The following is a 25,122-nucleotide window of genomic DNA, read 5'->3' on the forward strand; positions in this document are numbered from 1 at the left end:
AAGATGTTTATGATCGTAGAGCGAATCGCGAGGGAACATAGCAATATATTATGAGATAGCCCACGACCCACTTCCCAGCTACGTTTCCAGTATACTTCCGGTTGCAGTGACCCCGCAACCCCCCAAACCCCTAATCCCTCGACACACTCGTCTCAGCCGCCACCTTCTCACTCGCCAGCACCGTAACCTCCTTCTCCTTCTCGACACTAGTCCTCCCCACCTTCCCCTCATCATCCCCCCTCGCCGCCCCAACACACTTATAACTCCCAAACTGCCTCGCCGACAACCCCGCCTCGAACATCTCATCAATCTCCTCCAAGGTCCTATTCTTAACCTCCGGCAAAAAGAAGAACACCCACGTCGCCGCCACCGCACAACTCGGCGCCCAGATAAACCCATACCTCGGTCCCCAATTCATACTCTGCGGATTAATAAAGTACGGCGCCGTAAACGTCGTCAGCCACGCGCCTACAAACCCCGCACTGGCCGCCAGCCCGAACGTATGGGAACGCAGTCTCTGCGTCGGGAGTTCGCCGCCGGAGAGCCAGGCGTAGGTGGATATCATGCCGTTGTAGCTGAACATGTAGATGGCGGTTAGGCCAACGGTGACTTTGCCTGTGGACTTTGCGTTGGGGGCTTGGTGGTATACGGTTGCGATAATGAGTTGGAGGATGCCGCAGACGAGGAGGCCGGTCATGAGGAGGACGCGGCGGTTGCCGTAGCGCACGACTATGAAGGAGTTTGCGATGAAGGCGATTATGCTGATGGAGGAGAGGACGTTGGACATGGCGAAGGGGTCGGTTACTTTGGCCATGGAGAGGAAGTAGGCTTTGTATGCTTGGGGTGTGTTAGTGGAAGCTTTTTGGGGTTGAGTTTGATGGTGGTCTTACCGATTATGAACATGGAGCCCGAGGCTGCTTGCAGTAGGACTGCGAAGACGGCGAGGAAAGTACGGCGTCGATCGACGGGGTTGCTGAACATGTCGAGCCAGCCTATGCCGGAGCTAGATTCCTTTTCCTTTTCTATGGCGGCGAGAATGGCGGTGGCTTCGGCGCGGGAGTCGTGGCGCGCAGGACGGAGCCATTCTAGTGCTTTTACGCCTTCTTCGAAACGGCCTTGGAGAATGAGCCATCGGGGACTCTCGGGTATGAACCATATGGTGCAGATGATGATGAGAGGAAACACGTAGATGAGCCCGAGTGGAATGAGGTAGGCAGACTTATCCGGCCGTTTCGCAGTGGCCCAGTCGACAATCGTGCCAATCAAAGTTCCGAAGGAAACGAAAAAGTTGAAGCCTGTGAGGAAGATACCACGAAGCTCTGCCGTGCTACTTTCTTGTAGATAGAGCTGCGAGAAAGTCATGAAGTAGCCGTTCGCAAAACCGATAATCAGACGGCCGGCGTAGAGCGCTCCGATATTCTCCGTCGCCATCATCATGATGTTAGCCACGAAGCATGTCACACATGCCGCAACCAGACACATGCGTCGCCCGAACCGGGTGGATGGTAAACCAGCAGTCGCGGAGCTGATGAAAGCGCCCAGCGTCATGAGCGAGGAGATGAGCTGCTGTCGCTCGGTAGTGAGGTTCCATCCCAAGGGTGACTTGTCGGTTTGATAGCCAAAGATCTGGTATGTACAGTCAGTTCACCGTCAATCTTGAAGGAGAAAGAGCGATGCAGAGGTGTCGTACCTTCAAAAACCCCACCATAGCCTGCAGCCCTCCAATCATACCAAAATCAAAGCCATACTGAAACGGACTCAAGATGACTACGCCGCATGCAAGGAACAAGCGCGAATGATCGCGCCATGTATATCCGTTGTTGTCAGACATCGCCAAAAACAAAAACTTCGTTCGAAGGATTGCAGTCGTTTGAGAAGCTAGATCTGGGGTCAAAGGCCAGAAATCCTACCTTATACTCTGAAGATCATCTTGCCCAGACTGGGTCGGATGCAGTGCCAACCACAGCGACTTTACCCATCTGCCGAGTCAAGGTTATTGCCAAGTCCTCTATGCAGAGACGCATGCGGTTGTTTGACCCCACAAGTCAGATGGCCTCTCCGCTCTGCCAGAACCAATGGCGCAGGAGACTTGGCACTTTGCGCTTGGAGGGATGTGGGGAAGGTGTTGTATGGCTCGAGTGTTTCTGTGCCTGGTGGCGTGCATGGCGGATGTAACTTGTGGTAGATTGCTGGTTATATGAGGATGAATCTTTGGGTATGCTGAGAGTAAAATGATGTATCTTGTTACGGGTTCTTCAGCATACCAGTGTGTGGTTGTGCTCTTCGTTTGTCATTGAGCCTGCCACAGATCCCTGGGGAGGCCTGGAAATACTCATCCGCGTGTGGCTGGGCCAAGAAGGCACGACAGCTCATAATGAAAGTCGGTATCACTGTACCGTTCAGCAGGTGGGTACAGCTGGGTTACCTAATGCGCGCTATGTAGAGCAATTGGATAAATGCGAGCTCGGAAAGTATGGGGTACGGGCGTGATGTTGGGGATGGTGGGTCAGAACGGGCGTCGCGCGGGGAAATTAAAGCTTAGCTATACGGCATGTTGAATGCCATGCGCAGATTCCAGTGTTGCTTTGGACGTAGACGCTCATGATTGACCCCGAAAAGCTGATTCCGGTGTGAGGGCAGGGCTTACAGGCTGCCCGAAAAAGTAATGAGCAGGGGCGGTGTCATGAGGCTTCCTGAGCACGTGCTGCTAATATACTAGGTATACTTTCTACCAATAGGCACCAACAAGATCTTGGGGTATCGTGATGAATTCATAGACATCCGTTGTTATCGTGGGCGGCGTCGTCAGGATATGTCATTCTCCTACCGAAGTTTTGGACAAAACGCCGCAATGTCGCAGCAGCCAGACGACATGAAGCCGACGCTAGTGAGGCGACCGCAACTCCACCCCACCGCGTCACCTTCAACATGCCACGGATACCAACGTCGCTCATCCGCAAGGCGCGCGCAATCGATCCCTATCTGCCTGCTCTTCTTGGGCCCTGTCGCGAACTCCAGGCTGCCCAGAACGAGTTGCGATGGCTCCGCGAACATGTCGAGAAAGTCGCGAAAGCGCGTCGCGCCAAAGGAGACACGATAGCCAAGGCTTCTTTGCTGCAACAACTAGTCAAGGATAGAGCCGCCGGGAAGCCATTGCAATATCTGCTGGGCACAGAGTACTTTGGCGACCTGGAAATACGCTGTAAGCCTGGTGTCTTAATCCCGAGGTATATGGAACTATGGCTTCTCTCCGGCTCATAGCTAACGACGCGAACAGAGCAGACACAGCCGCTTCAATTACACACCTGACCGGTCTCCTACGACATGCGAAAGAACTCCCCTCTGAAGTACGCGTACTCGACCTCTGCACCGGCACCGGCTGCATACCCCTCCTCTTCCACCACGAATTGTCCTCCGCCTCGAGCAAAGTAGACTTGCGTCTTCTTGGTGTCGATATCTCCGACAAGGCCCTCGAACTAGCGAGATACAACCTCCAAAAACTACGCAAGACGCGGCAACTCCAAGACACTGGGAAACTGGACTTCATACAGGCGGACGTCTTGATCAATCCCTTTGACGACCAGACTGAAGGCGTCTTGCCGCTGACGGCCGCGCTCAACTGGGCGGGACAACCGTCCTTCTGGGACATCCTCATCTCAAACCCACCGTACATCTCGCCAGCTGCCTTTTGGCACACGACAACGCGTTCGGTACGCGGTTTCGAGCCAAAGCTCGCGCTGGTACCTCCACAGAGGATCAAGCAGACAGACAAAGAGCAAGGCGATCGCTTCTATCCGCGCCTGCTCCAGATCGCTAGAGATGTAGAAGCCAAGGTCGTCCTATTCGAGGTCGCAGATATGGAGCAAGCACTTCGCGTAGCGCAGAACGCACGAAATCTAGACATCTTCGATGGTGTCGAGATATGGCGGGAACAGCCTGATGCCACTGGAGATAATGCGACCGAAGATGGCTTCGAAGTTGTCGGACAAGGCAACGCCCGATCCGTACTCTGCTGGCGCGGCCGTGGAACATCCTGGCTTGGCAAAGCTGCGCCGCCATCTTCACCACGCGAAGATGCAGATCGTCTCTTTCGAAGCGCGCACACCAAGACGAAAGATGCAGAAGAAAAGGTTGCAAAGGTTACGGAGAAGCAGCGATTGGAACCGCAGTTTGACTTGAGCTACTTCACTGATACGAAGTACACTGAGATTCCTCTCCGTCGACAGCCTAATTGTCGGATGCCTAACGATGATGAACTACGGAGAGGAGGCAAGTGAAAAATGAGTCTTGTCTATATGCGTATGGGGAGCGATATGCACAACGTATCCGAGGAAGAAGTACAGGTCAATATCGCTGTCACTAGGCCGCCTTGTACCGACGACTTGTAAGTCATTGCGACAAGCCCTTTCAACACACTGGTTAGTACGACCGTCACGAGGATGCATATACGTTGTTCAGACTGAGCAAATAAGGACGCGGCGATACTCGGTCACTGGGCGTTGGGAGACAGCTTGATGATAATTTGACGCTAGACGCAAGGTATGATACCCAAATTTTAACATTCATTCCAATACCTGAACTATGCAGACTTGCACGCTTAAAGTGCTAGACAACGCCGAAAAGACACGACCGAGTTACGAGTTGTCCCGCAATCTGACACAAGAAAGAGAATGGCGATATGAAACCCACACTCTGAACAAGTCCACAATTCTTCCGAATCGCTTGCGCGTGTGTGCTCAAGGCAGCAAAGGCGCCTTCTCCTCTAACACGGGACTTCTACAACGGGCGAACTGATCTGTTCGGTGATGTATGGTGCTGAGTAGTAGAGACAGCATAACGGTCCATGGTATGAACTGGAGAATGGCTTCTTGTAATTCTCCGGTGAGAAGGAGGCCCGAGACAATACCAGACGTTATTCCCACGAGGAGGAAATGGTCTTGCCATTGATCGTGAACGTTGATCCGGTAGATAATTGTTGAAGCGACGAAGAATGCGATGGTCGACAGAGCCATGTGGCTGGCGGTAATCGTGCTTGTCTCTAGCAGCATACACAGTGGCCATCTGTGTTGACCGAGATCAAGTGCTGCTATTGCATCCACGATGAAGCTCAATAGAACTATGGCATACAATGAGCAGTGGTGGAGCCGTGTGGTGGACTCCACCGGGCCGTCTCCGCATTTGTAGGATGACCATCGTGGTAGTCCCATAGCAGAGACTGTGCAGAATGAATTGGTTGCTGATGTTGGAGCAGTGTACAATTTGGAGCCGTTGTGCTACGAGTACTTCGCCGTTGCGAGGCTGATGGAGTGGTATATGATGATATATGATGGGTGTTGTGAGACTCGAGTAAAAGCAATCGTTGTTTTGTTGTTGTCCGCCGGTAATGTAGAGGGTATGTGGTGGGTGGGTGTGCGTGTGTATGTGTCTGTGTATGGTATCAGAAGGGGGAAAGGGGAAGGGCTATTTATTTGTCTCTGGAATCAGTCGCATGGCCTGCGATCGTCAGAAACTAGCCAGGCTGACAGATAAGGCGAGGGGTTTGTTGCCCTGTAACGGGTTGATGCATCAGGCTGAGGCGCAAGCAGTCACCGGTGTGAGCCCACCGAGTCCTCCACCATCATAAGCGAATCCTGGCGGGACATACGGTCCTCCATGTGCCACGTCAGTATTGCAACGTCATAAAGAAGTGGCTGAGTGTACTACACAGCCATCATCTTCTTTGTTGTATCACCACTACAATATGCCAGTGTCAGCTTGCTCTGCGTCCTCCACCATCTCCGGCGAACAGCGACGGGACACGCAGTCGCAACTCTGCCTCACTATCTGCATGACCGGTTCGAAATATGGGCTGAGCTCAACAACTCAGCCACGATTTCTTTTGCCCTATCTTCTGTGACCGGTGCTGTTTTGCTCATCGAGCTCTGGGAGCGACCTGGGATCGCCCATTAGTAAAGCCGTTCCCCCCAATATAACTCTTGCAACTGCTTCTCTTTGAAAACAATCAGACTCGCATAGAAAAATCTTTAGTATGTCCAGCTTCCATGCTCCGAGTAGAAATGCTGACTTGTTCTAGATATCTCCATTAGCAACAGGACCGACAACCGACCGCATCACCGCACTGATCCATGATAGGCCACACTTAGAGTTATACGACCATATATAATTCTAAGATGAAGTCTTACAACCACCTGCCTTTCGATCGGGCTGCCGCACCAACAGAACAACAGCAAGCAACGGACGCAATTCACACATCATCCAGCAAAGCTTTGCCGCCTTGGTGTAGCCTAAAGATTCGACCATTAGCCAAGACGATCTTTGTTCCTCTCATGATCTTCCTCGTCTTCACGAACTTGGTCATTCCCGTGGCAGCAATGGACAACCAGATATCGTTGGCAACATACCCACTCCAGAACACCCACGATGTGTTCACAGCCAACCCACCACCTCGTCTGCCTATACGAATACCTTTGACTACCATAGTCACGATGGCAATTTTTGTTGTCGGATATATGATGACCATGGCGCGTCAGATGTTGGGACCATTGATGGGCGTGGCGAGTATAATGTCGTTCATTTTGCGCAACGACGCAGCAGTTCGACCGAGCATCTCCTGGGCGTACGTGGCATCCTTCCGTTTTTGGCAACTCTCACTGATTTTATCGGACAGGATCTTTGGCATTTGGTCCCTCGCAACGATGATGTATCTTCGCCATCAAACCCGTCAAGTGAAGTTTGACAGCCTGTAAGTGCCCTAGAACAAATTGGAGAAAGGATTAGACTGAAACAAGACCAGATATATACTTGTTACATTGATGTCCGCCGGTATCTGCCTCTGCGTTGTTGCGCTTGTGCAGAAAGCGTCGATACCAGGTGGGCTTGTCACTGCCATTCCTCCTTGCATTTCTTTTGCGGCGTATGCTGTAGGGTTCCTCTTCCCTGATCGTGGACAGCCTTCGCAAGAGTCTCCCGTTTGATTTTCGTCAACACTGAGCTTTTCTTTCGTTTTTTAATGCTGGATTTCTTACATTACAATGTAGTATGAAGAAGCAGTCTACGATAGGCATCAGCCGTGCTTTCTTATTGATGCATCGAACGACCCCGCGCTTGGTCAGCATTCAGCGTTCTTTGTCCGCGGACGAGCCATCCTGTACATACCCCATGCTCAACGTTCTCAATATCAGGTACTAGCTATCACAAAGCTATCACAAGTAATAGGAATCACCTTAACTGTTAAATGACGCTGCTAGACTATCGTGAACACTCGAATCGCCTTTCGTCTATAACTGATTGCACGAAAGACAAAAGGTCATATTCGTAGTTCAAAAGGAAGCGCATGCATCGCTAGGTCAACGCCCGCTCAAATATATGTATAGTTGTTCCGGGCCTTTTCCGTAACTCCTCGCTGTGTGTTCGAATTCCCACAATCCCAAATCTACCCATTTCGCACTGCCAAAATAGCATGATATGCTAGGCACCTCATCCATTTGGCGTAGAGGCTCCTCATACAGCTGCCTAGCTCACTCACGCAGAGAAGTGACCACCCGAAGAGTCCTGTCCCGGGTTCGCCTGCTCGTAATTGAAGTACTTAACGAAGCGGTAGTACGCCGAAGCAAGGAGCGCACCGAGCATAGGACCAACCCAGTAGATCCAGTGGTATCCGACGAACGATGCCGAAGCAACAGCTGGACCGAAACTGCGCGCGGGGTTGAGCGATCCGCCAGTGAAGTATACACCTAGTACTTGTCAGCTCAGTACCCCAAAAGTGAAACGGAGAACGTACCGCCCATCATGGCTACAAAAAGCGCCAGTCCGATGCCAATCGGAGCTAAGAATGTAGATTTGCTCTTCTCCGCGGCTAGCATGAGCACGACGAAGACGAGCTCGGCAGTCATGAACATCTCGATAAAGACTCCCTGAGCGATAGACGTGTCCTGGGAGAGCGAAGTGTTGACAGCACTGATATCTCCGGGAAACATAGCCTGTACGATTCCACCCGCACACATGCATGCGAGTAGCTGAGCAGGAACGAGGAACAGGGATCGGATGAAGGGGAGTTGACCGGCAACTACCATGCCGACGGTTACCTGGCGGGATGTTAGTATCGTTCGACAATCTAATGCGTATCCTGGAGGATACTGGGAGGATACATACCGCCGGATTGAACAATCCCCCGCTAATGCGAAAGAACGCCCAAACATTGACCAGCAAACTGAACCCATACACCAAAGCAATAAAGATATTCTGCTGACTGCTAGCAAACCCATTCAGAATCGACCGGTCACTTGCTTGGTTGATGATCATGAGCTGACCGGCAAAAGCAAAGTAGAGAAACATGAATGTGCCGACAAACTCTCCACTCGCTGCGACGAGGTGCCCTTCTAAACTGCTGAGGTGTTTCTTGGGTTGGGGAGCGGGCACGTCGTAATCCGATTCGTTACGTGGAAGAGGACTGCTGGTTTCGCTTTGGCTCGGGCGGCTCTGGCGGCTTCGGGAACGGTGTGGTGGGGGTTTAGGCTCGCGGTAGGTGTTCATGCGAGGCATTGTCGGTTGAAGATATTCAACGAGAGATTATTTGAGAAAGTGAATGGGTGTATCGATAAAGGTATTCGCAGAACAGAGTATGCAACACGGTGATGAGGGATAGCAGATACTAGATGGACGCCCAAGCTGGGGAAGCCCAAACTAAAAGACGACCTAAAAGTAATTAACGGCCGCCGTTATACCATAGCGGTCAATATTTCCGGTTGACGGGTTTGTCATAGCCAACGGCATAGCGATGGAAGCATGACGATTACGATTGTGACGGAAGATGCGCGTCAAGGGTCCACATATAGTCTGAACCACTAAATATGGAGATCATCGCTTGTGAACGGCGAACTGCAGCCACAGCTGACTGGAGATGTGTATTTTGTTAAGGCAGCACGGAGGATGATAGGATTTGAGGTGCTTATAGGGCAAGAACATGCCGTTGCACACGGCTGAAGCCACCACAGCCTGACGTTGGTGGCTGTTACAGATGCCATGACGATGATCTGTGATTGGTACTAGGGACATGCCTGTCTGGAGGCTGAGATGTTGAACGAACGAAAGTGACTCCGCGGAGAGAAGCTCTGGTGATCTCGACGGCGCACGGGAGCTAAGAATGTCGAGAGGCTTGCAAGCCGGCCTAGTCGCCAACCTTGTTTTGTGTTGCGCTACACATCTATTTGAGTATTGACGAGCCGATACGAGAATGACAGTCTCGTACCGTAGTAATATATACAGAGGTTTTAGATCTCACCTGCTTTTCTTACCCTGGACTTGGAAGACTTGCCGTTTCCTTCGGTCTTCCCAGCGTGCCCAGCCAGAATCAACGAGATCTTCTTGTACTACGAGATCTCGCACGCGCAACGTCCTCAAGACCCAGGTTTCGAGAGCCCAATTTATCCAACCGGCCTTCCGCAGGAAGGTTGTGAAGCCGAACCAAGCTAGAGCGAAGAGGGCGCCGGCGGCACACCCGACCACAACTTGCTTTGGTGTATGGTAGCTCAAGTATATCCTGCTTGCTGCTACAGCTCCTGCGCAAACCATTGCTAGAAGCGAAAGGAGGACGCGGCCGCCGAAAGAGAAGGGGGTGTGGGTTTCGGTCGGGTGTGGGACGTGCCGAAAGAGGAGAAACAGGCCTAAGGTGACGGAGAAGAAGGAGACGAACTGGGCATGCGAGGAGGGCATTCCGTAGCCCTTTCCATGCATTTCTGTAAATTATCAGTACTACATTCACATGATATACTCTGCCAACATTACCCCGCGGCCGCTCTTCCTTGATGTATCTCTTCAGAACCCAGTTGAGCGCTTCACACGCCATTTGGCCAGCGAACATGAGGAATATCTCAATCTCGCGATTTGACCATATCAGCGTCGCATAGACGACGCATAGTCCCTGGGGCACAAGCGCAAGCCATGCGCAGAGGTAGGACACGCGGTCGGCAGGATTCTGGGCAGATTAGCAGCGGCTCTGGCTGTCAGTAGATAAGACCAACATAGTGGACATGCGTCAAGGAAAGCGACGCAAGCGGAGGGGCCTCCATAGCAACTTCACGTGGGAGGTGAAGCGTGTCAAGAGTGAAGGGTGCGCATGCCGTGTCCATGACGGCGCAATCCCGGCGGTACCCTGTCGGCCTTGGCATGCGAGATACCTCGGTGATGGGATTGTGCTACATACATGCTCGCATCTGCTGCAACGGCCTGGCTCTTGAAAGCCTCTGTGGAATCGCAGTGATTGCTGTCAGCGCCTGACTCACCATGGGCCTCTTCAAGGGGACTTTCGCCTTTATGCGCTATCGATAGAGGAGAGTCGCCACGCCCTTTTCACACTTTGTTGCGACCGCATTCGACTTATCTCCGCCCTCTCTCCGCCGCCGCCACTTTCATATACAACCCGCTCGCCGATAGAAACGCGGCATTCCTATCATCTGCCGCCATGACCGAGTTCAACATCGAAGACGAGCGCGCCGAAGAGCTCAGCACGCTGCAGTCCATCTACCCGGAGTTGGTCATCAACGATAGCGATCCGTACTCGGCCACTCTCGAACTGCTCGTCGCACCCGCCAAGCCTCTACCTATCACCTTTGAGCCACAGCAAGATGTCGAACGACTCCCATATCTACCTCCGCTGCGTCTCGAAATTATACTGCCTGCCGAATATCCCGAACATTTACCACCTGTAATTCGACTGTCGACTTCGCCTTCATGGATCCGCGAGGATCTACAGGCCCGACTGACAACCGAGGCGAAGACACTATGGGAGGAATATGGTGGGGGCTCTATACTCTTCTCGTACATCAGCTCTCTTCAAGAACAGGCTGAGAATGCCTTTGGCTTGGAAGACCTCACGCTACCCTCGTCCATGCAGAAGGAGCTGGTTGACTATAGTCGGCGGATGAAGAAGGAGCTATTTGACAAAGACACATTCGATTGCGGAGTTTGTCTCGAGCCGAAGAAGGGATCTGCCTGCTACCGCATGGCTCGCTGTAGCCATGTCTTCTGCATCAACTGCCTCCAAGAATACTACGACAGCTGTATAACAGAGGGAAACGTCAACAACATCAAATGCATGTCCACGGAGTGCGGTAGTAGCGGGAAGAAGAAGGACCGGCTTCTGTCACCCAAGGAGCTGTTACAAATCCCTATATCTCGCGACCAGGTCGAGCGATACGCGAAGATTAAGCGGAAGAAGAAGATCGAATCTGATCCGAACATCGTATATTGTCCGCGCAAATGGTGTCAAGGCGCTATGCGGTCTGATAAATACCCTAAGATCACGGACGTAACGCAGATGGACGATTCGGACTCTGAAGCAGACGATCAAGGCCCAAGCCCTGAACCAGAGACCAAGCAAGAACCCGGTCCGGAAAAGCGTGGCGTTGGTGTACGAGGCATGGAGCGGTTGCAAGTCTGCGAAGATTGCACTCTCGCTTTCTGTGTCATCTGCCTAGCATCGTGGCACGGAGACTTCGTACGCTGCGAGCCACGCAATGTCACAGAGCTCACCGAGGACGATCAAGCGTCGCTCAACTTCATCATGAAGAACACCACACCATGCCCATACTGCTCTGTACCCTGCCAGAAAGGTTATGGCTGCAATCATATGGTAAGTTCCGACCCTCATAACATGCATATGACAAACATACTAACTTCATATCTCTGCAGACCTGCGCGCAGTGCCAAACACATTTTTGCTATATCTGTTCAGCATGGCTCAATCCGGACCACCCCTACCACCACTTCAACGAACCCAAGTTCAAGAGCTGCTTTCGGCGCCTCATGGATGGAGTCGAAGGCGATATGGACCAAGGCGGGCGACAGTGGGGTGGTAGGAGGGGAGCTGAGCAGCTGGCGGAGTTCTGGGAGGAGGAAGCTATGCGGATTCAGATGGCGGAGCTGGGCGAGCTGGTACAATAGCAGGAGTGTCTTGTATAGGGAATGAACTGAACAGGTGCGCTGCAGTCTATATTAGTATGAAAACGAACAGCAATAACAATTGAGGCATTGTAGGGTTCGAGGCAGACCAAAGCTGCGCTGTCTTGCGTATATGTATTACATTATCATTACGGTTCCAAAACAGGGATACCTGTGTACCGCGAATCGACCTGCTTTCATTACCTTCACGCATTCATCAACTCCTAGGCCAATGGCTTTGCGCCTGACAGCTGCCCAGATCCAGCGATAACGACATCGCTCAACGGCTTGTCACCAGGTCCAGTCCTCGTCGCCTCGATCTTCCTTATAACATCCATACCATCCAGCACCTCCCCGAATACGACGTGCTTGCGATCAAGATGCGGCGTGGCAGCAGTCAGAATGAAGAACTGAGAACCGTTGGTGTTGGGACTATGGAACAGGTTAGCAACGCCCTTCTAAACAGTCGAAATGAGAAGTAACCTACCCAGAGTTCGCCATACTCAACAGCCCAGGATGCGTATGCCTTAGCTCAAAGTTCTCGTCATCGAACGAATCGCCCCCAAAGATACTCGCACTCCCCGTGCCATCGCCATTCATGAAATCGCCTCCCTGAATCATAAAGTTGGGAATAACGCGGTGGAAAGTGCTGCCCTTGTAACCCCCGCCGCGCTTCGCCTCGCCCGTGCAGAACTGGCGGAAGTTCTCTGATGTCGCGGGTACAACGTCGAGGAAGAGTTCCATTTGCACGCGGCCGGCTGGCTTGCCGCCGATTGCAATGTCGAAGTAGACAATGGGGTTGTCGGGGGAGCGGCGCGGTTTTACGGTTGGGCCTTCATTGGCGACGGGGATGTTTTGCTGGGTTTGCGCGATTGATGCTGCGTTTTGTGACTGCGAGGGCCGCGCCATTTCGGTCGACTCGCCCGCTTTCTCTTTGCTGCCGCAGATACCCATCGTGAGGAATTTCGCTGGGGGGTTGTCGTATAGCGAGGGTAATGTGGTGGTGTTGTTACTTTGGCAGGAACAACGGGAGTGGTGATGTGCAACAGGGAAGTCTGGAGATCACAGAGCCCGAAAAGTTGGGGCTGAGGCTGACAATGGATGATGGCATGGAGCGCTACGGGAGAGCTAGCGGCATCTAGATTGTGGAGGAGAAACAAGGTCGGTGGGCGATCATTTTGATACGTCATCGGTGGCATGTTTACTTTTTTCCGCATGTGCATGTGCAGGTGCAGGTGCAGACGCAGGCGGATACATGGGGCACGTGTTTGTATTGATACGGACGCGACTTCCTACGGAGCGCACATGCGTGGCACCTATCATGAACGGACATTACACCGCTGTACACCACCTGAGATACAATCCTCCCTTCTACACGACCGCGTTTACAGTATAGAAAACAATGGTATCCTGAATAACTTTGTGGATGTTCGCTGCCGCCGCAATGCCCTCGTCCAACTTCGGCTTCGGGGTAGCGAGGTTGAAGTTCTTCGCTGCTGCCGCGCTGAACGTGTCGTGGTCGAATTCCAACAGCGCCAGACTGGCGATAACGACGGCTGAGAAGCCGTTCGCCTTGAACACGGGTTCTTTCTCTTGGAGGTGCTTGGTCGCGTTCGGGATGCTGACGTTGACTGTTCACGGTGAGTGTTAGCATTCTGTCTGTGCAGGAAGGGCCGTGATGATGACCTACCAGTTGCTACGACGGTGTTGATCAGATCGGTAGTATCCTTGATGGAGAATGGCGGTAGAGCCAGGGTTGCTCGTCGGAACCCTTCGCGGTTTACTTCGTGGATCTTCGCTACGCCCGCGAGCACTTCTTTGCCTTCTACAAAGGCGGTCTCGAAAGAACCACCCTGAAAAGTTTGCACTTTCTGATCAAGTTCGAGAACAGCGCTGTGGATGTTGACCACCGACTGAATCACATCCTGCGCCGTAGGCAAGATTTCCGCAACAGGCGTGCAGAACACAATGGCGGGGAGGAGAAGGAGGGGAAGTGAGAAGTGCATGATGTCGGTGAAGTATTTTGCGATTGAATCGGTGGTCCAAAGCGAATATGAGATGGTAAGAGCAGAAAACGAGTCAGAATGATGCTGAGATGATAAAAAAAGCAAATACCACATCCTACAGCTTCCTATTATACACAAACCTCATGGTGTACGGTGGAGCCGAGGCTCACCGTGACATGTCGATCTGGCGTCAAAGTAAGCAATTCGCAGGTTAGCAACCCCAGCTACTGAAAGTGTATTCCGCGCGGGCCTGTCGATCACGAACACCTTCCCCGGATATGGCGCTGGGAACTAAGAACCTAGAACTCTTGCTTTCCGGCATTCCTAAACATGACACGACCCCGTTTTGCTGAAAAGAGTATCCCATTTTCTTTACTAAAGATGATCCGGAGATAGAAGTAGGTTTCTAATCACAGATTTGAACGGCAAGATCACAATGTAACTCCTCCACTACTCCACTACAACTACTATCACCACTACCCCGATCCTCGCAAGTATCAGTACCCCGAACCCATAATCTCCTTAGCAACACGCTCTCCACTCCGGATAGCTCCGTCCATATACCCAGTCCAATACGGACTCGTCTCCGTGCCCGCAAAATGCAACCCCTCGGCCCTCATCGTCAGCGCCTGACCATACTTTGTGAGCACATTAGGCGGAGCAACCGCCACCGGTCCTCCTCTGGACCACTCCTCCAAGTCCCAGCGCTGCAACACAAACTCCGTGTTGGTCTTTGCTTCCTCGCCGAAATACCGCACGTAGTCTGACAGGATCTTCTCTTCACATTCAGCGGGGCTGAGGGCGTCGAGCGCGCGCATTTCGTCGCCGAGGAGGAAGCCGAGGAGGGCGCCGAATTTGCTGTCTTCGGGTGTGGAGTCGAAGGTTACACGTGTGGAACCGTTATCGGAGATGACTTGGGCGTTTAGGCCTTCGGTTTTGCGCCAGAAGGGGGTGCTGTAGATGGGGATGCCTTTGCCGATGGATGGCATCTTCATTGCTTGGTTGAGCTGTTGGCGGGTGGTGGGAAGGGCAGGTGAGAAGGTGATTTGACGGAGGAGGGGTGGCGCCATGGCGAGGACGACTTGCTTTGCGTGGACGGTTCCTGCTCGGGATACTACTTTGTAGCCGTTGGATGTCTTGGTGACGGTTGATACGGCGGCGTTCATGACGATGTGTTCGTGTCCGACCTTCTCGGCAAGACGCTCTGGAATGAGTCCTGTTCCGCCTACGACTCGCTTCTCTTGACCTCCGCCTTGGATGCCGATCAGTCGAGCCAGTGTTCCAACGTTGGTCTCGTTTCCGCCTGCTGCGATGTATGCGACGACGTATAGCACAGAGAGCTCTCGTGGCTCCGCAGCCCAGATGGCCTTGCTGGCTGAGGTCAAGACGAAGGCGGCGTCCGCGTGGGGTGCTGCCTGATCGATGTACTGCTGGAACGTCATGCTGTCAAGCTCCTTAGCCTTGGGATGCGTCCAGGGTGCACTCGTGTTGACTTCAGCTGCCCAGTCGTCTAGTTGCTTCTGCGCACTGGCAACCAGAGGAAGAGACGCCATGTCCACTGGCGGTGAACCACCAAGTGCTGGATCAGGAGTGTAAGCTGTTCGAGTGCCGTTCCTCCACAAGATGGACTTCCCTTCGCTGTAGGTGTCGAATGTCTGCAGCCCCAGCTCGGAAATCATCTCCAGCACTTTGTCCTGCGTGGGTCCCACAAACTCGGCGCCTACTTCCGTGACACCCCCATTCTTCAGTGGGTGGTTGTAGACTTTACCGCCGACGCGGTCTCTGGCCTCGAGCACAATGACGGATTTACCGCCGTGGATAAGGTCTCGCGCTGCTGTCAAACCGGAAAGTCCTGCGCCTATTACAGCAACGTCGACGGATTCGGGGACTGCCGTCGCAAATGCGTAGCTCGAAAGGTAGGAGGAGAGTAGGAGGAGCATGGCGCTCTTCCCGATCCGGGGAGAAATGAACTGAGAATGCATCCTGGCGGTAACGATTGTGATGGGCATGTGGAAGCTGAGATGTTCGTTGATGGTGCCTTAACATCGATGAGCAGCTTGCTCATATATACTGACTGCTTCATGCCTACGCGTTCAGGTGACCTTAGAACTATCCATGAGGCCTGAATCCCAGCCGTGGAAGTATGTCAGCGTCCGAATCCGACCAGAAGGGCCGTTACCTTCTGACTGTCAGTACATGCTCAGCCGTGTGTTACCTTGCTAGCACACAAGGTCCTACCTGTCCGAGATAGGTTATTCGCAAGGACAGCGCAATCAAGTAAGTGGTCATCATGGCTAACTCAATTCAGTAGTGAAGCTTCTATATTCCGTTCGATTAGCTATGCCTAAGCAAGGTAAGCAAGCCCCATAGTAATCTACGTTTTGTCGGCTTCGGACTGGTCTTGACTTCCGACGTGGGGAGCGTATCTAATCCTGGTAATCTCTGGAGTTGTCAGCTCGTGGCTGGATGCCGTGGAACCCGACATGCCCACACCAACCTCCTCTTTCGTCATCGGCTGGAATGAAGGAGTGGTCGAGGGGTCAGGTTCATGTTGTGCGATGGTGGCGGTGCAAAGTCCGGCTGGCTACCACGAGGGAACTCGTAGATTGGGTATTATGCCGAACACCCTAGGTGAAGATATCCGCTACCTTGTACCTTGCTGTTATGAATGGGTAGTGACTGCTACTTTTGCTATAGTACCTCGTGAACATAGTCGTAGAATGAAGATCCTTCTTACAGTCGATGCGTCCGTCATGTTGAAATTAGCGCGCACTTTAACTTCATTTACTCCCGCATCTTCCTACTTGGAGAGATGTGCTGTGTATCGCCAGCCCATCAAATTCCGTCTTGCGAAACTACATGCGCACACTCTTGATCGTTTGAGTTGCCGTCATGATCCACGCGTACTCATCTTGGTCGATACTGACGGGTCGGTCCTTCTACGGTCCAAGACTTCCGAGCCCCCCGAAACCTCCATTCATCTCGGGCCGGCCAACGATGGAATCCGAAAACCGAAGGCAGAAAGTTGGACAGTCGACGTCTTTTTATGAGGGAGTTTGCCGCCGGTGATTGTTGACGACAGGGGCCTAGAGGTATACGTAAGCTGGTCGCATGTTGTTCGATTCGCAGCTGAGCATTGAAGAGGAAATAGCGAGATGGAAGATATGTCTTCTTGGATATTGATGGACTTGATACCAGATGTGACGTGGCCATTGGACCTCCAAATTCAAACCAAGCACAGAACTGGTTGTCACCCATGAGTCATGGCTGTCCACTGCATTATCGCAATCCTTGACCGATGGGCGCTCCTACGCTCCTCGATATATTCTGATTGAGCCCAGAAAAATCGAGAACGCAATTGGTGATACACCTTGCCTTCTTCCTGTCGCGGCAGATCCTCTCCCTTCCGCCTAGACACCGCTTCGCGCAGTACTATCGCCCCTCATAATCTCCCTTTCAAGCTCGTTCTCCCACTGCTTGATAATATCAAAAAACATGACCTCCCCAAATCGGTCGTCACTTGTTGTGATTTTACACTGATAATCTGATCTTCGCAGACGTAGAATCGTCGGACGTATAAGCTGCAGAATTCCCCTGAACATCCTTCCCTTGTCAATCAACCTGACGTTAGACATGTTCAAATCAACACATAAATGTGTCACTGTTCTCAACAGGAACAGCTCGTCGAGATATCGCAGGATCTGTGCGTTTGCTGCTTCTGTCTCACTTTCCTCGATCCAAATTCGGCGTATGAGGTTGGTGATGAGTTCGCGGGGTTGCAGACCTGCGTTGAAATAGTCTTTGTTGACAACGTACTCGGTGGACTGATCGCGCTCGACATAGAACGTGGTGTCCCGGTACCAAGATTCTCTGAGCTCATGAGCTACTTCAAACCCGATGACATCGGCTCGCCAGTAGTGCTCTGGACAGATAGAATACGTATTGGCATTCTCCAGGACAAACTGTACATCTTCGAAGCAGATATACGTTAGACGCGTAGTCAAATACTCGTAGATCATATCGCGGAGTTCTCGGGGTAATCTTCCGTACACGGCAGGTCCGATAGTACGGCATACAGCGACATTGTAGGCTTTTGTAGCTTCCTTAATGTCCTTGCTGACATCCCGCGCAACTCCCAAATTTGATTTGATGCTATCAATAGTTGGTATCGGGGAACCATCCGCGTCGATGGTGAGGTGAAGGATATCGTCAAGGCCTTCATGTAGGTTGACAGATTGTTGGATCTCGTTGAGCGCAGTTTGTTCGTACTCGTGCTTTAGTAGTCTGCGATGTGTTAGTACTGCTGCCAGATTGCGTTACATTCATAATAACTCACTTACGCAGCTGCTCCCAACAACTGTCGATCTCAGCCGATTCGACCATGAAGGGCGGGCTGGCCATGGTGGTGTTGCGAGCTACAAAGTATAGGGAGCTGTAACTTGAGTTGACTGAGGCCTGAGAGGTAAAGAGTACATGTGCAGTCGTTGTTGTAAGACGTTGTGAGGACTGCAGCGCACGGACCTGGTTACGCGTGTTCACGTGGCTGTTCCTCAAGCAAACACCGGGCAGGAGCAAACAAGAATAGAGCCAAGTCTCAGCAAGCACCAGATAAGTTCTTGTCTCTCAAGATTACGACTTTGCAAGCTTCTCCAATGCGTCTCCGTCCACACGCAAGCCTACCCATGCCGTCTTCCTTTGCGCCCCTATGATCTCGCTCTCGTAGAACTTCAGACTGGGCTCATTCCAGTCCAGGCAACTCCATTCGAGCCTCCTGCCTCCGACCTTGAGCACCTCTCCAGCGAGCTCCTTAAGAAGTCTCTTACCATAGCCCTTCTTCCTGTAGCTCTCCTTGACGAACAGGTCTTCCAGGTAGATGCCTGGCACGCCTGTCCATGTGCTGTAGTTGTAGAAGTATAGAGCCATGCCTGCTACCGTGCCGTCGGGGTCGCTGAGGAGGAGTGTACGGGCGAAGCCTTCAGAGAAGGTCGAGGTGGAAGGGTCGTAGTGTGCGAGGGTGCGCGTAAGGATTTCTTCGGTTGAGTCAACCTTGTCGCTGGCGTTCTCGTAGAGCGCAAGCTCCTTGATAAGGGCTAGGATGGTAGGAACATCTGCACAGGCTGTTAGTAGGCTTCTACTGTGGGCTGGGGATACCCTACCTTCACGGGTCGCGTGGCGAATTGTTGCGCTTGAAGATGCCATTGTGCTTGTCAAAACGTTGCTCAATGCACTGTGACGGTCAAAGTACGGTGCTGAGTGCTGCCTACTTTATGTGCATGTAAGACGCGCCCTACAAATCGCGTTCCAAGGTTGTGGGGTAGTGCCCCGCCTCCAGGGCTACGACACTTCCCGCTTTTGTTCTCTCGCAGCAGCACGTTTCCTCTTCCACTCATCCAATTCCCTGCGTATTGGGTGCTCTTCTGGAAGCCGTTCGGCAAAGAAGGGAAAACGCATGTATTCGCCCTCGGCATTCCGTGGCTGGACATGCTGTGATTTCTCCAGCAGATGCTTCTTGGGCGCCTTCGGGATCTTGCCTGTAGCATCAACACCTGCAAAGAGCGCTTCATCTGTAGGGACGTTGTAGAGGCTGGGTTTGATGTACTTCATAGGTTCGCCCCAGATTGGTTTCCATCGCTTCTGCTCGTCGTCATACTCGACCTTGCAGCATAGCATGAGGAGCTTTGTATACATGCGCTTCATGAACCTAGGGTTGATGGTATGCGGTCGCTGCACGCCTGCAGGCATGTCTGCCCTGCTGGGCTTGTCTAAAGCAACGCCTGCTTCTACTGTGTGGGCGAAGAAGTCGTCTTCTATGACTGGCTCAGCACTCAATACTGAAGCGCGGCCTCTCCGTCTGACCAAATCGATCTTTCGGTCCCCAACAACCATGGCATGCATATTGTCCCACTCTTCGGTCGGTAATGGAGGAAGTAATCTCGTCATTGTCTCGGCATACCAGCGTCGGACATTGTTGACTGCGCGCTTGATCGGCATGGGCCGCTCCCAGACATTGTTGATAGGCGTCTTCATGGCTGGACGCTTGATCCCTCGGTGTATGGAGATGCCCTTCTGGCACTGCGACTTGAGGACGGCGCGCAATCGGGAGTAGCGGCTAGAGATGTTGATGGTATACTCGGTCTTGGAGGCGGCTTTGGGCGCATCGAAATACTGCAGATAGCGCTTATTGCTGTAGTAGAGCTTCTGCAGCGGTGCCTGCCCTGGGTCGATGGGCGTTGCGAGTGCGCCGCCGTCCATGATGTGGTCTGGCGTCAGCAATCTCTCTAGCAAGATGTACTTCCTCCTTCCCATGCGCCCATAGGCGAAGAACAGGACCTTCTGCAGACATGGTATCTCGCCCAGGTTGGCCCGGCGCAGGAAGTTCAGGCCCTTCTGCCCCTTCTTGAGCATTGGTCGTGTGCGCTCATTGATGATCGCTATCTGCCGCCTTTTGAAGCTCCTGTGCTTGTACTTCTCCACGGCCTGGACGTCGAAGGAAGCCGTCGCATTTTGCTTGGGCTGATACGCCTTGAATCGGCTGACAATGTAGCGGCGGAAGTAGGTGCGGGCTATGGCATCGGGCAGGTACGACGCCTCACGCAGCAGGGCACGCAGCAGATGGACTGGCCGCAGACGTGACGCGCTCTGCTGGAATGGCGTAGGCATGCGGGAGACGAGCCGGAAGGTAGCAGACAAGTCGTGGCCGTGCTCTGGGCAAGGAAACTCGGGCGGCGGCTGATTGGCCGCGACGCGTAGACGCGACCTCTGGAATCTCCACTCCTCTAGAGTCTCCACGAGCGACGGCACATTCACCCCCCGCCCACCCGCATATCAACATCGAGTCCTGATACGGCGCATATCGCCTATCGCCCATCGCACCCTCCACCGAGGCTACCGCTTACGGCCCACGGCTGCGCACCCCGACTGCACCTGCCCACGCTGCGCCCAGCCTCTGTCCGCGCCTGCCCCATGATCGTTTGACCCGTACAGTCACCATCACCACGCCCGCCAGCACTGCGCTGACATAATGCAAGTCGCGCGCTCGTCGCTATCCTTTCCCGCAGGTTCGCCGCCCCAGTCGGCCATGTACGCCAACTCTCCCCACAGCCAGGGACTCATGGCTGCGCCCGCTGGCTTCAACCGGTCCTTTTCCGACATGAACGGCTACCAGCAGCACGCCATGGAGAAGCCCCAGATATACACCGTAGGCACCACCACCACCGCATTTGCGCAGTTGCACCAAGTCGCTGACAATCTAGGCTGTTTACTCGGGCGTCTCTGTCTACGAAATGGAAGTCAATCGGGTCGCTGTTATGCGCCGACGCTCTGACGGCTGGCTCAATGCCACCCAGATCCTCAAGGTGGCTGGCGTTGACAAAGGAAAGCGCACCAAGGTCCTCGAGAAGGAGATACTGAACGGCGAACACGAAAAGGTCCAGGGCGGCTACGGCAAGTACCAGGGCACATGGATCTGCTACCGCCGCGGAAGAGAGTTTTGTCGCCAGTACGGTGTCGAGGATGTCTTGCGCCCGCTGCTGGACTACGATGTCAGCGTCGATGGCAACCAGGGACAGGGCCAGGGCATCGAGACACCCACCAAAGAGCAGGCCATGGCAGCAAATAGGAAGCGCTTCTACACCCAGAGCATGGACGGCCGCACTACTAGCCAGAGTGTCGGCGGTACCTTTTTCAGCAACATCTCCTCGACAGCCACCAGCGCACTTGCCGCCATGAACAAGGTCGCGCGACTGAATTCACCCGCACCGCGACCCGCTTCCTCCTCGCAAGGCCGGAGAAGCATGGCACGGCCGTCACAGGGACCTCTCGCTAGCCAGGAATCATTCCGCACCAGCAGCCAGCAGAGCGTAGCATCGGAGCGTAGTTTCAGCGGGCAGAACGGACACACCGACTCAGCCTATGGCACAGGCCTTGAAGACCCGCAAGAGCCACCAAGGAAGCGCATGCGAACATCCCAAGACGAATCCTACTCACAACCCAACGGCGCAGACATGTCTATGCGCGATCTTGGCTCGCCGACAGAACCAAGTGAGAGCTTCTACCAACATCAGACAGGACAGCGCATTGCACTTCCCGATGGCGAGGTTCCCTCGGCCCTGCCACCTCTACCGCACCCCGACACCAAGCACAACGAAGAGAAGCAAGCCATGCTTACGGATCTATTCGCGGATCAGACTAGGACAGACTTCACGAACCATCCAGCCATTCTTCACCTCTCTGGCGCAGATCTGGACATGCCAATTGACAACACCTCAAATACAGCTCTACATTGGGCCGCGACACTGGCCCGAGTCTCGTTGATGAGGCTATTGGTTTCCAAAGGAGCGAACATGTTCAGAGGAAATGCTTCAGGTCAAACACCACTGATGAGTGCAGTGTCCGTCAACAACAGCCTGGACCACAGCTGCTTCCCAGAAACGCTCGAGATCCTGGCGCCACTTATCGAACTCCGCGACTCCCAGGGACGGACGATCCTGCATCACATCGCGGTGACCTGTGCCATAAAAGGGCGTGCGGCCTCCAGCAAGTACTACCTCGAGGCACTTCTTGAGTATCTCGTACGCAGCAACATTGGCGCCAACCAGGTGCCTTCTTTCCACGACACCAGCAACTACCCGAAACCAATAGGATTGATGAGGTTTATGCAAGAGATGGTCAACGCACGCGACAAAGCCGGCAATACAGCACTCAACCTAGCAGCAAGGATAGGCAATCGCAACATTATCTCTCAGCTCATGGAAGTTCAGGCGGACCCGACCATACCCAACCACAAAGGCACGAGACCGATCGACTTTGGTGTTGGCAGCGATCTCGGCGACGGCGAAGTCATAATCGCCGCAAACAGCCCCAGCAAGGGCAAGGCGCCCTTGAGCAAGGTCGAAGAGACCAGCCGAGAGATACAACCCTGTAAGTTTGAATTTGTATCTATTACGAGAATCCCGCTAATGTGATTACAGTGATGAATGGTATCCTCCAGTCTGCTTCAATGCAGTTCACGCAAGAGGCGCGTCTGAAACAAGACACGATAGATCAAACGAATGAGCTGATCACTCAATTATCTACTCAACAGAAGCAGGAGCAACAAAGGCTGGAGTCACTACGTGCTCGTTTACGTTTACGACAAGATCGCGCTAAGCGGATATCGAATCTGAAGCGTTGGCTTGAGCCACAACGGCATATGCTTTCTGTCAATGCAGGGGACATCGATTTGCACGAGAAGAAGAGGATAGGATACGCCGATGCGGAAGGTGCAGGCATGCTCATCAAAGAAGACGACTTGCCTTACGAGCTCCGGCAAGCAGGCGACCATCTGGATTGCCGCGCATCAGATGGAGCCCCCTATTTGTCGACAACCATTCCACTGGATCCCGCAACGCTCAAACAGGTATCGCATCAGCCACAATATCAGGCCTATGCAGTCCAGCAACTCCCCGCCGCCTCCGTCCTCCAACAACGACTACACACCTACACGAACGCGAACGGTGCACTACTCAAACGGAGTAAGATGCTGAAAGAGAAGGACGGGCAACTGGAGATGATGTACCGCAAGGTCGTCAGTCTATGCACAAAGGTAGAAGAGAACAGGATTGAAGAGTGTCTCGAAGGCCTGGTGGCGGCTCTGGACAGCGAAGAAGGCGAGGGTGTGGAGGTTGGCCGTGTCAGGGAATTTCTGAGGAAAGTCGAGGGCGTTGAGTAAGAATTGTCAATGTTTGACACAAGCCGTTGGTTTAGCCAACGATGGATCTGGACTTTGCGACGCACACTGATGGTCATGCCGGCGAGCGGACATTCTGGCGTTGAGGGGTATCAGGATCGGACGGTTATAAACTTGCTTGCCTAGGCATGTATTGTAGCGCTTCAGTGCGGTTATCCTATTGGCGTATCATCTGGATTCGGTCCGAGAGGCGAATGCCACGAGTTTGCGTAACGCCCTTGTCAATACTATAATACTTTACGACTTTTACGCCTTATCGTTGTTAGCGATTGCGTAAGCCCAGGCAGCAGTCTGAGCTAAGTGGAATGACTCTGTCTCGATACGCTAGACAGATGCAGTGGAAGCGAGCCGCTACTGCCAGCCGTGTATAAGCAAACCGCAGCGCCTTGAACGCTCCTACCTTCCTACACCACAATTCTTGCCAAGCATCATGAACACTCACCTCACTAAACAGCCGTTCCGCCTTCTTGATCTACCACGCGAGCTACGAGACAATGTCTACGAATTTGCGCTAGGCTTCGATAGCTGTCGAACAGCTCCCTCTACTATCCACGAGTACTCAAACCTGCATGCGGGAGCACCCATAGTAAAGCGGGGACGTCTCGGCATTAATACACTCCTCGCAAACAAGCAGATCTATGATGAAGCAAAGCCCTTCCTGTCAAACAGCAACACTTTCGTGCGCGTCGAGGTTCAGAATGCCAATATACAAGACTGGTTCCACAGGCCCGGTCAACCGATCCACATCTTTTCCATCAGCCACACTGGTGGCTGCATACCAGAGCCGCACCCCAGTTTGAGCGAAGAAGAGCCAAAGGTCTTCCCGCATTGTGAGATGGACCTCGTCTTTCAGCTCGACCGGTTTCTTGAATCCTCTCGCTCCTCTCGCTCCTTGACAACCAGGATAGTGATGCTTTTGTCGGACCTGAGCGAATTTTGCAGGAGATTGGAGATTGAAAGGATGCACCATGGCCACACGAAAATACCAGACATGGGGGTGAAGTTACACGTCACACTGAACGCAGGTACGAACACTGACGAGGAAGGAAATTGCGAGATTCCTTCACGGCGTATACAAGAACAGCTATTACAACCCATACGAGATGGCATCCGTGGCTGCCGCCGTCTCACGATTGAAGGCTGCACCCATGAGGATCTTCTACAAGACACGATGCAAATCGTCAAACAACCACACTGGCCCGATGCTCATGTTCTCCTCACTGAGCTTTCGATACACAGAGATCGCGCCGATGACGCTGAGCATGCCAAGAATGACTTGGCTTGCGTAGCCGCCTGCACAAAAGGTATCAGCGTAATCGACCGTCTATCCAATCGCAATACGCGTTTCGATGGAGGACGTCTCCCTCCATATATTCGCGCCGTTTTGGACGAAGTAAAAGAATATTCCTATCACTTCCACATCACCATCGCCCGCTGCCTACTCACTCAGCT

General features: G+C 53.0%; 12 protein-coding genes across 12 annotated transcripts; 3 read left to right on the top strand and 9 right to left on the bottom strand.

The window, feature by feature from the left end:
* Positions 1–130: 130 nt before the first annotated feature.
* J4E90_007566 (uncharacterized protein) lies at positions 131–1,831 on the bottom strand (the record flags this gene model as incomplete). Its single annotated transcript, XM_051437101.1, has 3 exons — positions 131–837; positions 891–1,626; positions 1,691–1,831. 3 exons carry the CDS (start codon positions 1,829–1,831, stop codon positions 131–133), a joined length of 1,584 nt encoding a protein of 527 aa, XP_051288847.1.
* Positions 1,832–2,928: 1,097 nt separating this feature from the next.
* On the top strand, positions 2,929–4,277 carry J4E90_007567 (uncharacterized protein; the record flags this gene model as incomplete). Its single annotated transcript, XM_051437102.1, has 2 exons — positions 2,929–3,227; positions 3,278–4,277. The coding sequence occupies 2 exons, from the start codon at positions 2,929–2,931 to the stop codon at positions 4,275–4,277; spliced, it is 1,299 nt and encodes a 432-aa protein (XP_051288848.1).
* Positions 4,278–7,521: 3,244 nt separating this feature from the next.
* Positions 7,522–8,541, bottom strand: J4E90_007568 (uncharacterized protein; the record flags this gene model as incomplete). Its single annotated transcript, XM_051437103.1, has 3 exons — positions 7,522–7,733; positions 7,781–8,084; positions 8,152–8,541. The coding sequence occupies 3 exons, from the start codon at positions 8,539–8,541 to the stop codon at positions 7,522–7,524; spliced, it is 906 nt and encodes a 301-aa protein (XP_051288849.1).
* A 735-nt stretch (positions 8,542–9,276) lies between these two features.
* On the bottom strand, positions 9,277–10,127 carry J4E90_007569 (uncharacterized protein; the record flags this gene model as incomplete). Its single annotated transcript, XM_051437104.1, has 3 exons — positions 9,277–9,734; positions 9,784–9,973; positions 10,020–10,127. The coding sequence occupies 3 exons, from the start codon at positions 10,125–10,127 to the stop codon at positions 9,277–9,279; spliced, it is 756 nt and encodes a 251-aa protein (XP_051288850.1).
* A 332-nt stretch (positions 10,128–10,459) lies between these two features.
* On the top strand, positions 10,460–11,940 carry J4E90_007570 (uncharacterized protein; the record flags this gene model as incomplete). Its single annotated transcript, XM_051437105.1, has 2 exons — positions 10,460–11,629; positions 11,689–11,940. 2 exons carry the CDS (start codon positions 10,460–10,462, stop codon positions 11,938–11,940), a joined length of 1,422 nt encoding a protein of 473 aa, XP_051288851.1.
* A 221-nt stretch (positions 11,941–12,161) lies between these two features.
* On the bottom strand, positions 12,162–12,891 carry CYP3_1 (Peptidyl-prolyl cis-trans isomerase H; the record flags this gene model as incomplete). The annotated part of the gene is made up of 2 exons (XM_051437106.1): positions 12,162–12,369; positions 12,425–12,891. 2 exons carry the CDS (start codon positions 12,889–12,891, stop codon positions 12,162–12,164), a joined length of 675 nt encoding a protein of 224 aa, XP_051288852.1.
* A 417-nt stretch (positions 12,892–13,308) lies between these two features.
* Positions 13,309–13,943, bottom strand: J4E90_007572 (uncharacterized protein; the record flags this gene model as incomplete). Its single annotated transcript, XM_051437107.1, has 2 exons — positions 13,309–13,568; positions 13,628–13,943. 2 exons carry the CDS (start codon positions 13,941–13,943, stop codon positions 13,309–13,311), a joined length of 576 nt encoding a protein of 191 aa, XP_051288853.1.
* A 497-nt stretch (positions 13,944–14,440) lies between these two features.
* J4E90_007573 (uncharacterized protein) lies at positions 14,441–15,952 on the bottom strand (the record flags this gene model as incomplete). The annotated part of the gene is made up of 1 exon (XM_051437108.1): positions 14,441–15,952. One exon carries the CDS (start codon positions 15,950–15,952, stop codon positions 14,441–14,443), a length of 1,512 nt encoding a protein of 503 aa, XP_051288854.1.
* A 1,401-nt stretch (positions 15,953–17,353) lies between these two features.
* On the bottom strand, positions 17,354–18,344 carry J4E90_007574 (uncharacterized protein; the record flags this gene model as incomplete). Its single annotated transcript, XM_051437109.1, has 2 exons — positions 17,354–18,227; positions 18,280–18,344. The coding sequence occupies 2 exons, from the start codon at positions 18,342–18,344 to the stop codon at positions 17,354–17,356; spliced, it is 939 nt and encodes a 312-aa protein (XP_051288855.1).
* A 228-nt stretch (positions 18,345–18,572) lies between these two features.
* Positions 18,573–19,142, bottom strand: J4E90_007575 (uncharacterized protein; the record flags this gene model as incomplete). The annotated part of the gene is made up of 2 exons (XM_051437110.1): positions 18,573–19,051; positions 19,100–19,142. The coding sequence occupies 2 exons, from the start codon at positions 19,140–19,142 to the stop codon at positions 18,573–18,575; spliced, it is 522 nt and encodes a 173-aa protein (XP_051288856.1).
* A 135-nt stretch (positions 19,143–19,277) lies between these two features.
* J4E90_007576 (uncharacterized protein) lies at positions 19,278–20,603 on the bottom strand (the record flags this gene model as incomplete). Its single annotated transcript, XM_051437111.1, has 1 exon — positions 19,278–20,603. The coding sequence occupies one exon, from the start codon at positions 20,601–20,603 to the stop codon at positions 19,278–19,280; it is 1,326 nt and encodes a 441-aa protein (XP_051288857.1).
* A 418-nt stretch (positions 20,604–21,021) lies between these two features.
* On the top strand, positions 21,022–23,652 carry J4E90_007577 (uncharacterized protein; the record flags this gene model as incomplete). The annotated part of the gene is made up of 3 exons (XM_051437112.1): positions 21,022–21,141; positions 21,197–22,862; positions 22,913–23,652. The coding sequence occupies 3 exons, from the start codon at positions 21,022–21,024 to the stop codon at positions 23,650–23,652; spliced, it is 2,526 nt and encodes an 841-aa protein (XP_051288858.1).
* Positions 23,653–25,122: the final 1,470 nt, after the last annotated feature.

This window comes from Alternaria incomplexa (genome assembly GCF_024043165.1).
Source record: "Alternaria incomplexa strain BMP 0042 chromosome Unknown scaffold_11, whole genome shotgun sequence".
Lineage (NCBI taxonomy): Eukaryota > Fungi > Ascomycota > Dothideomycetes > Pleosporales > Pleosporaceae > Alternaria > Alternaria incomplexa.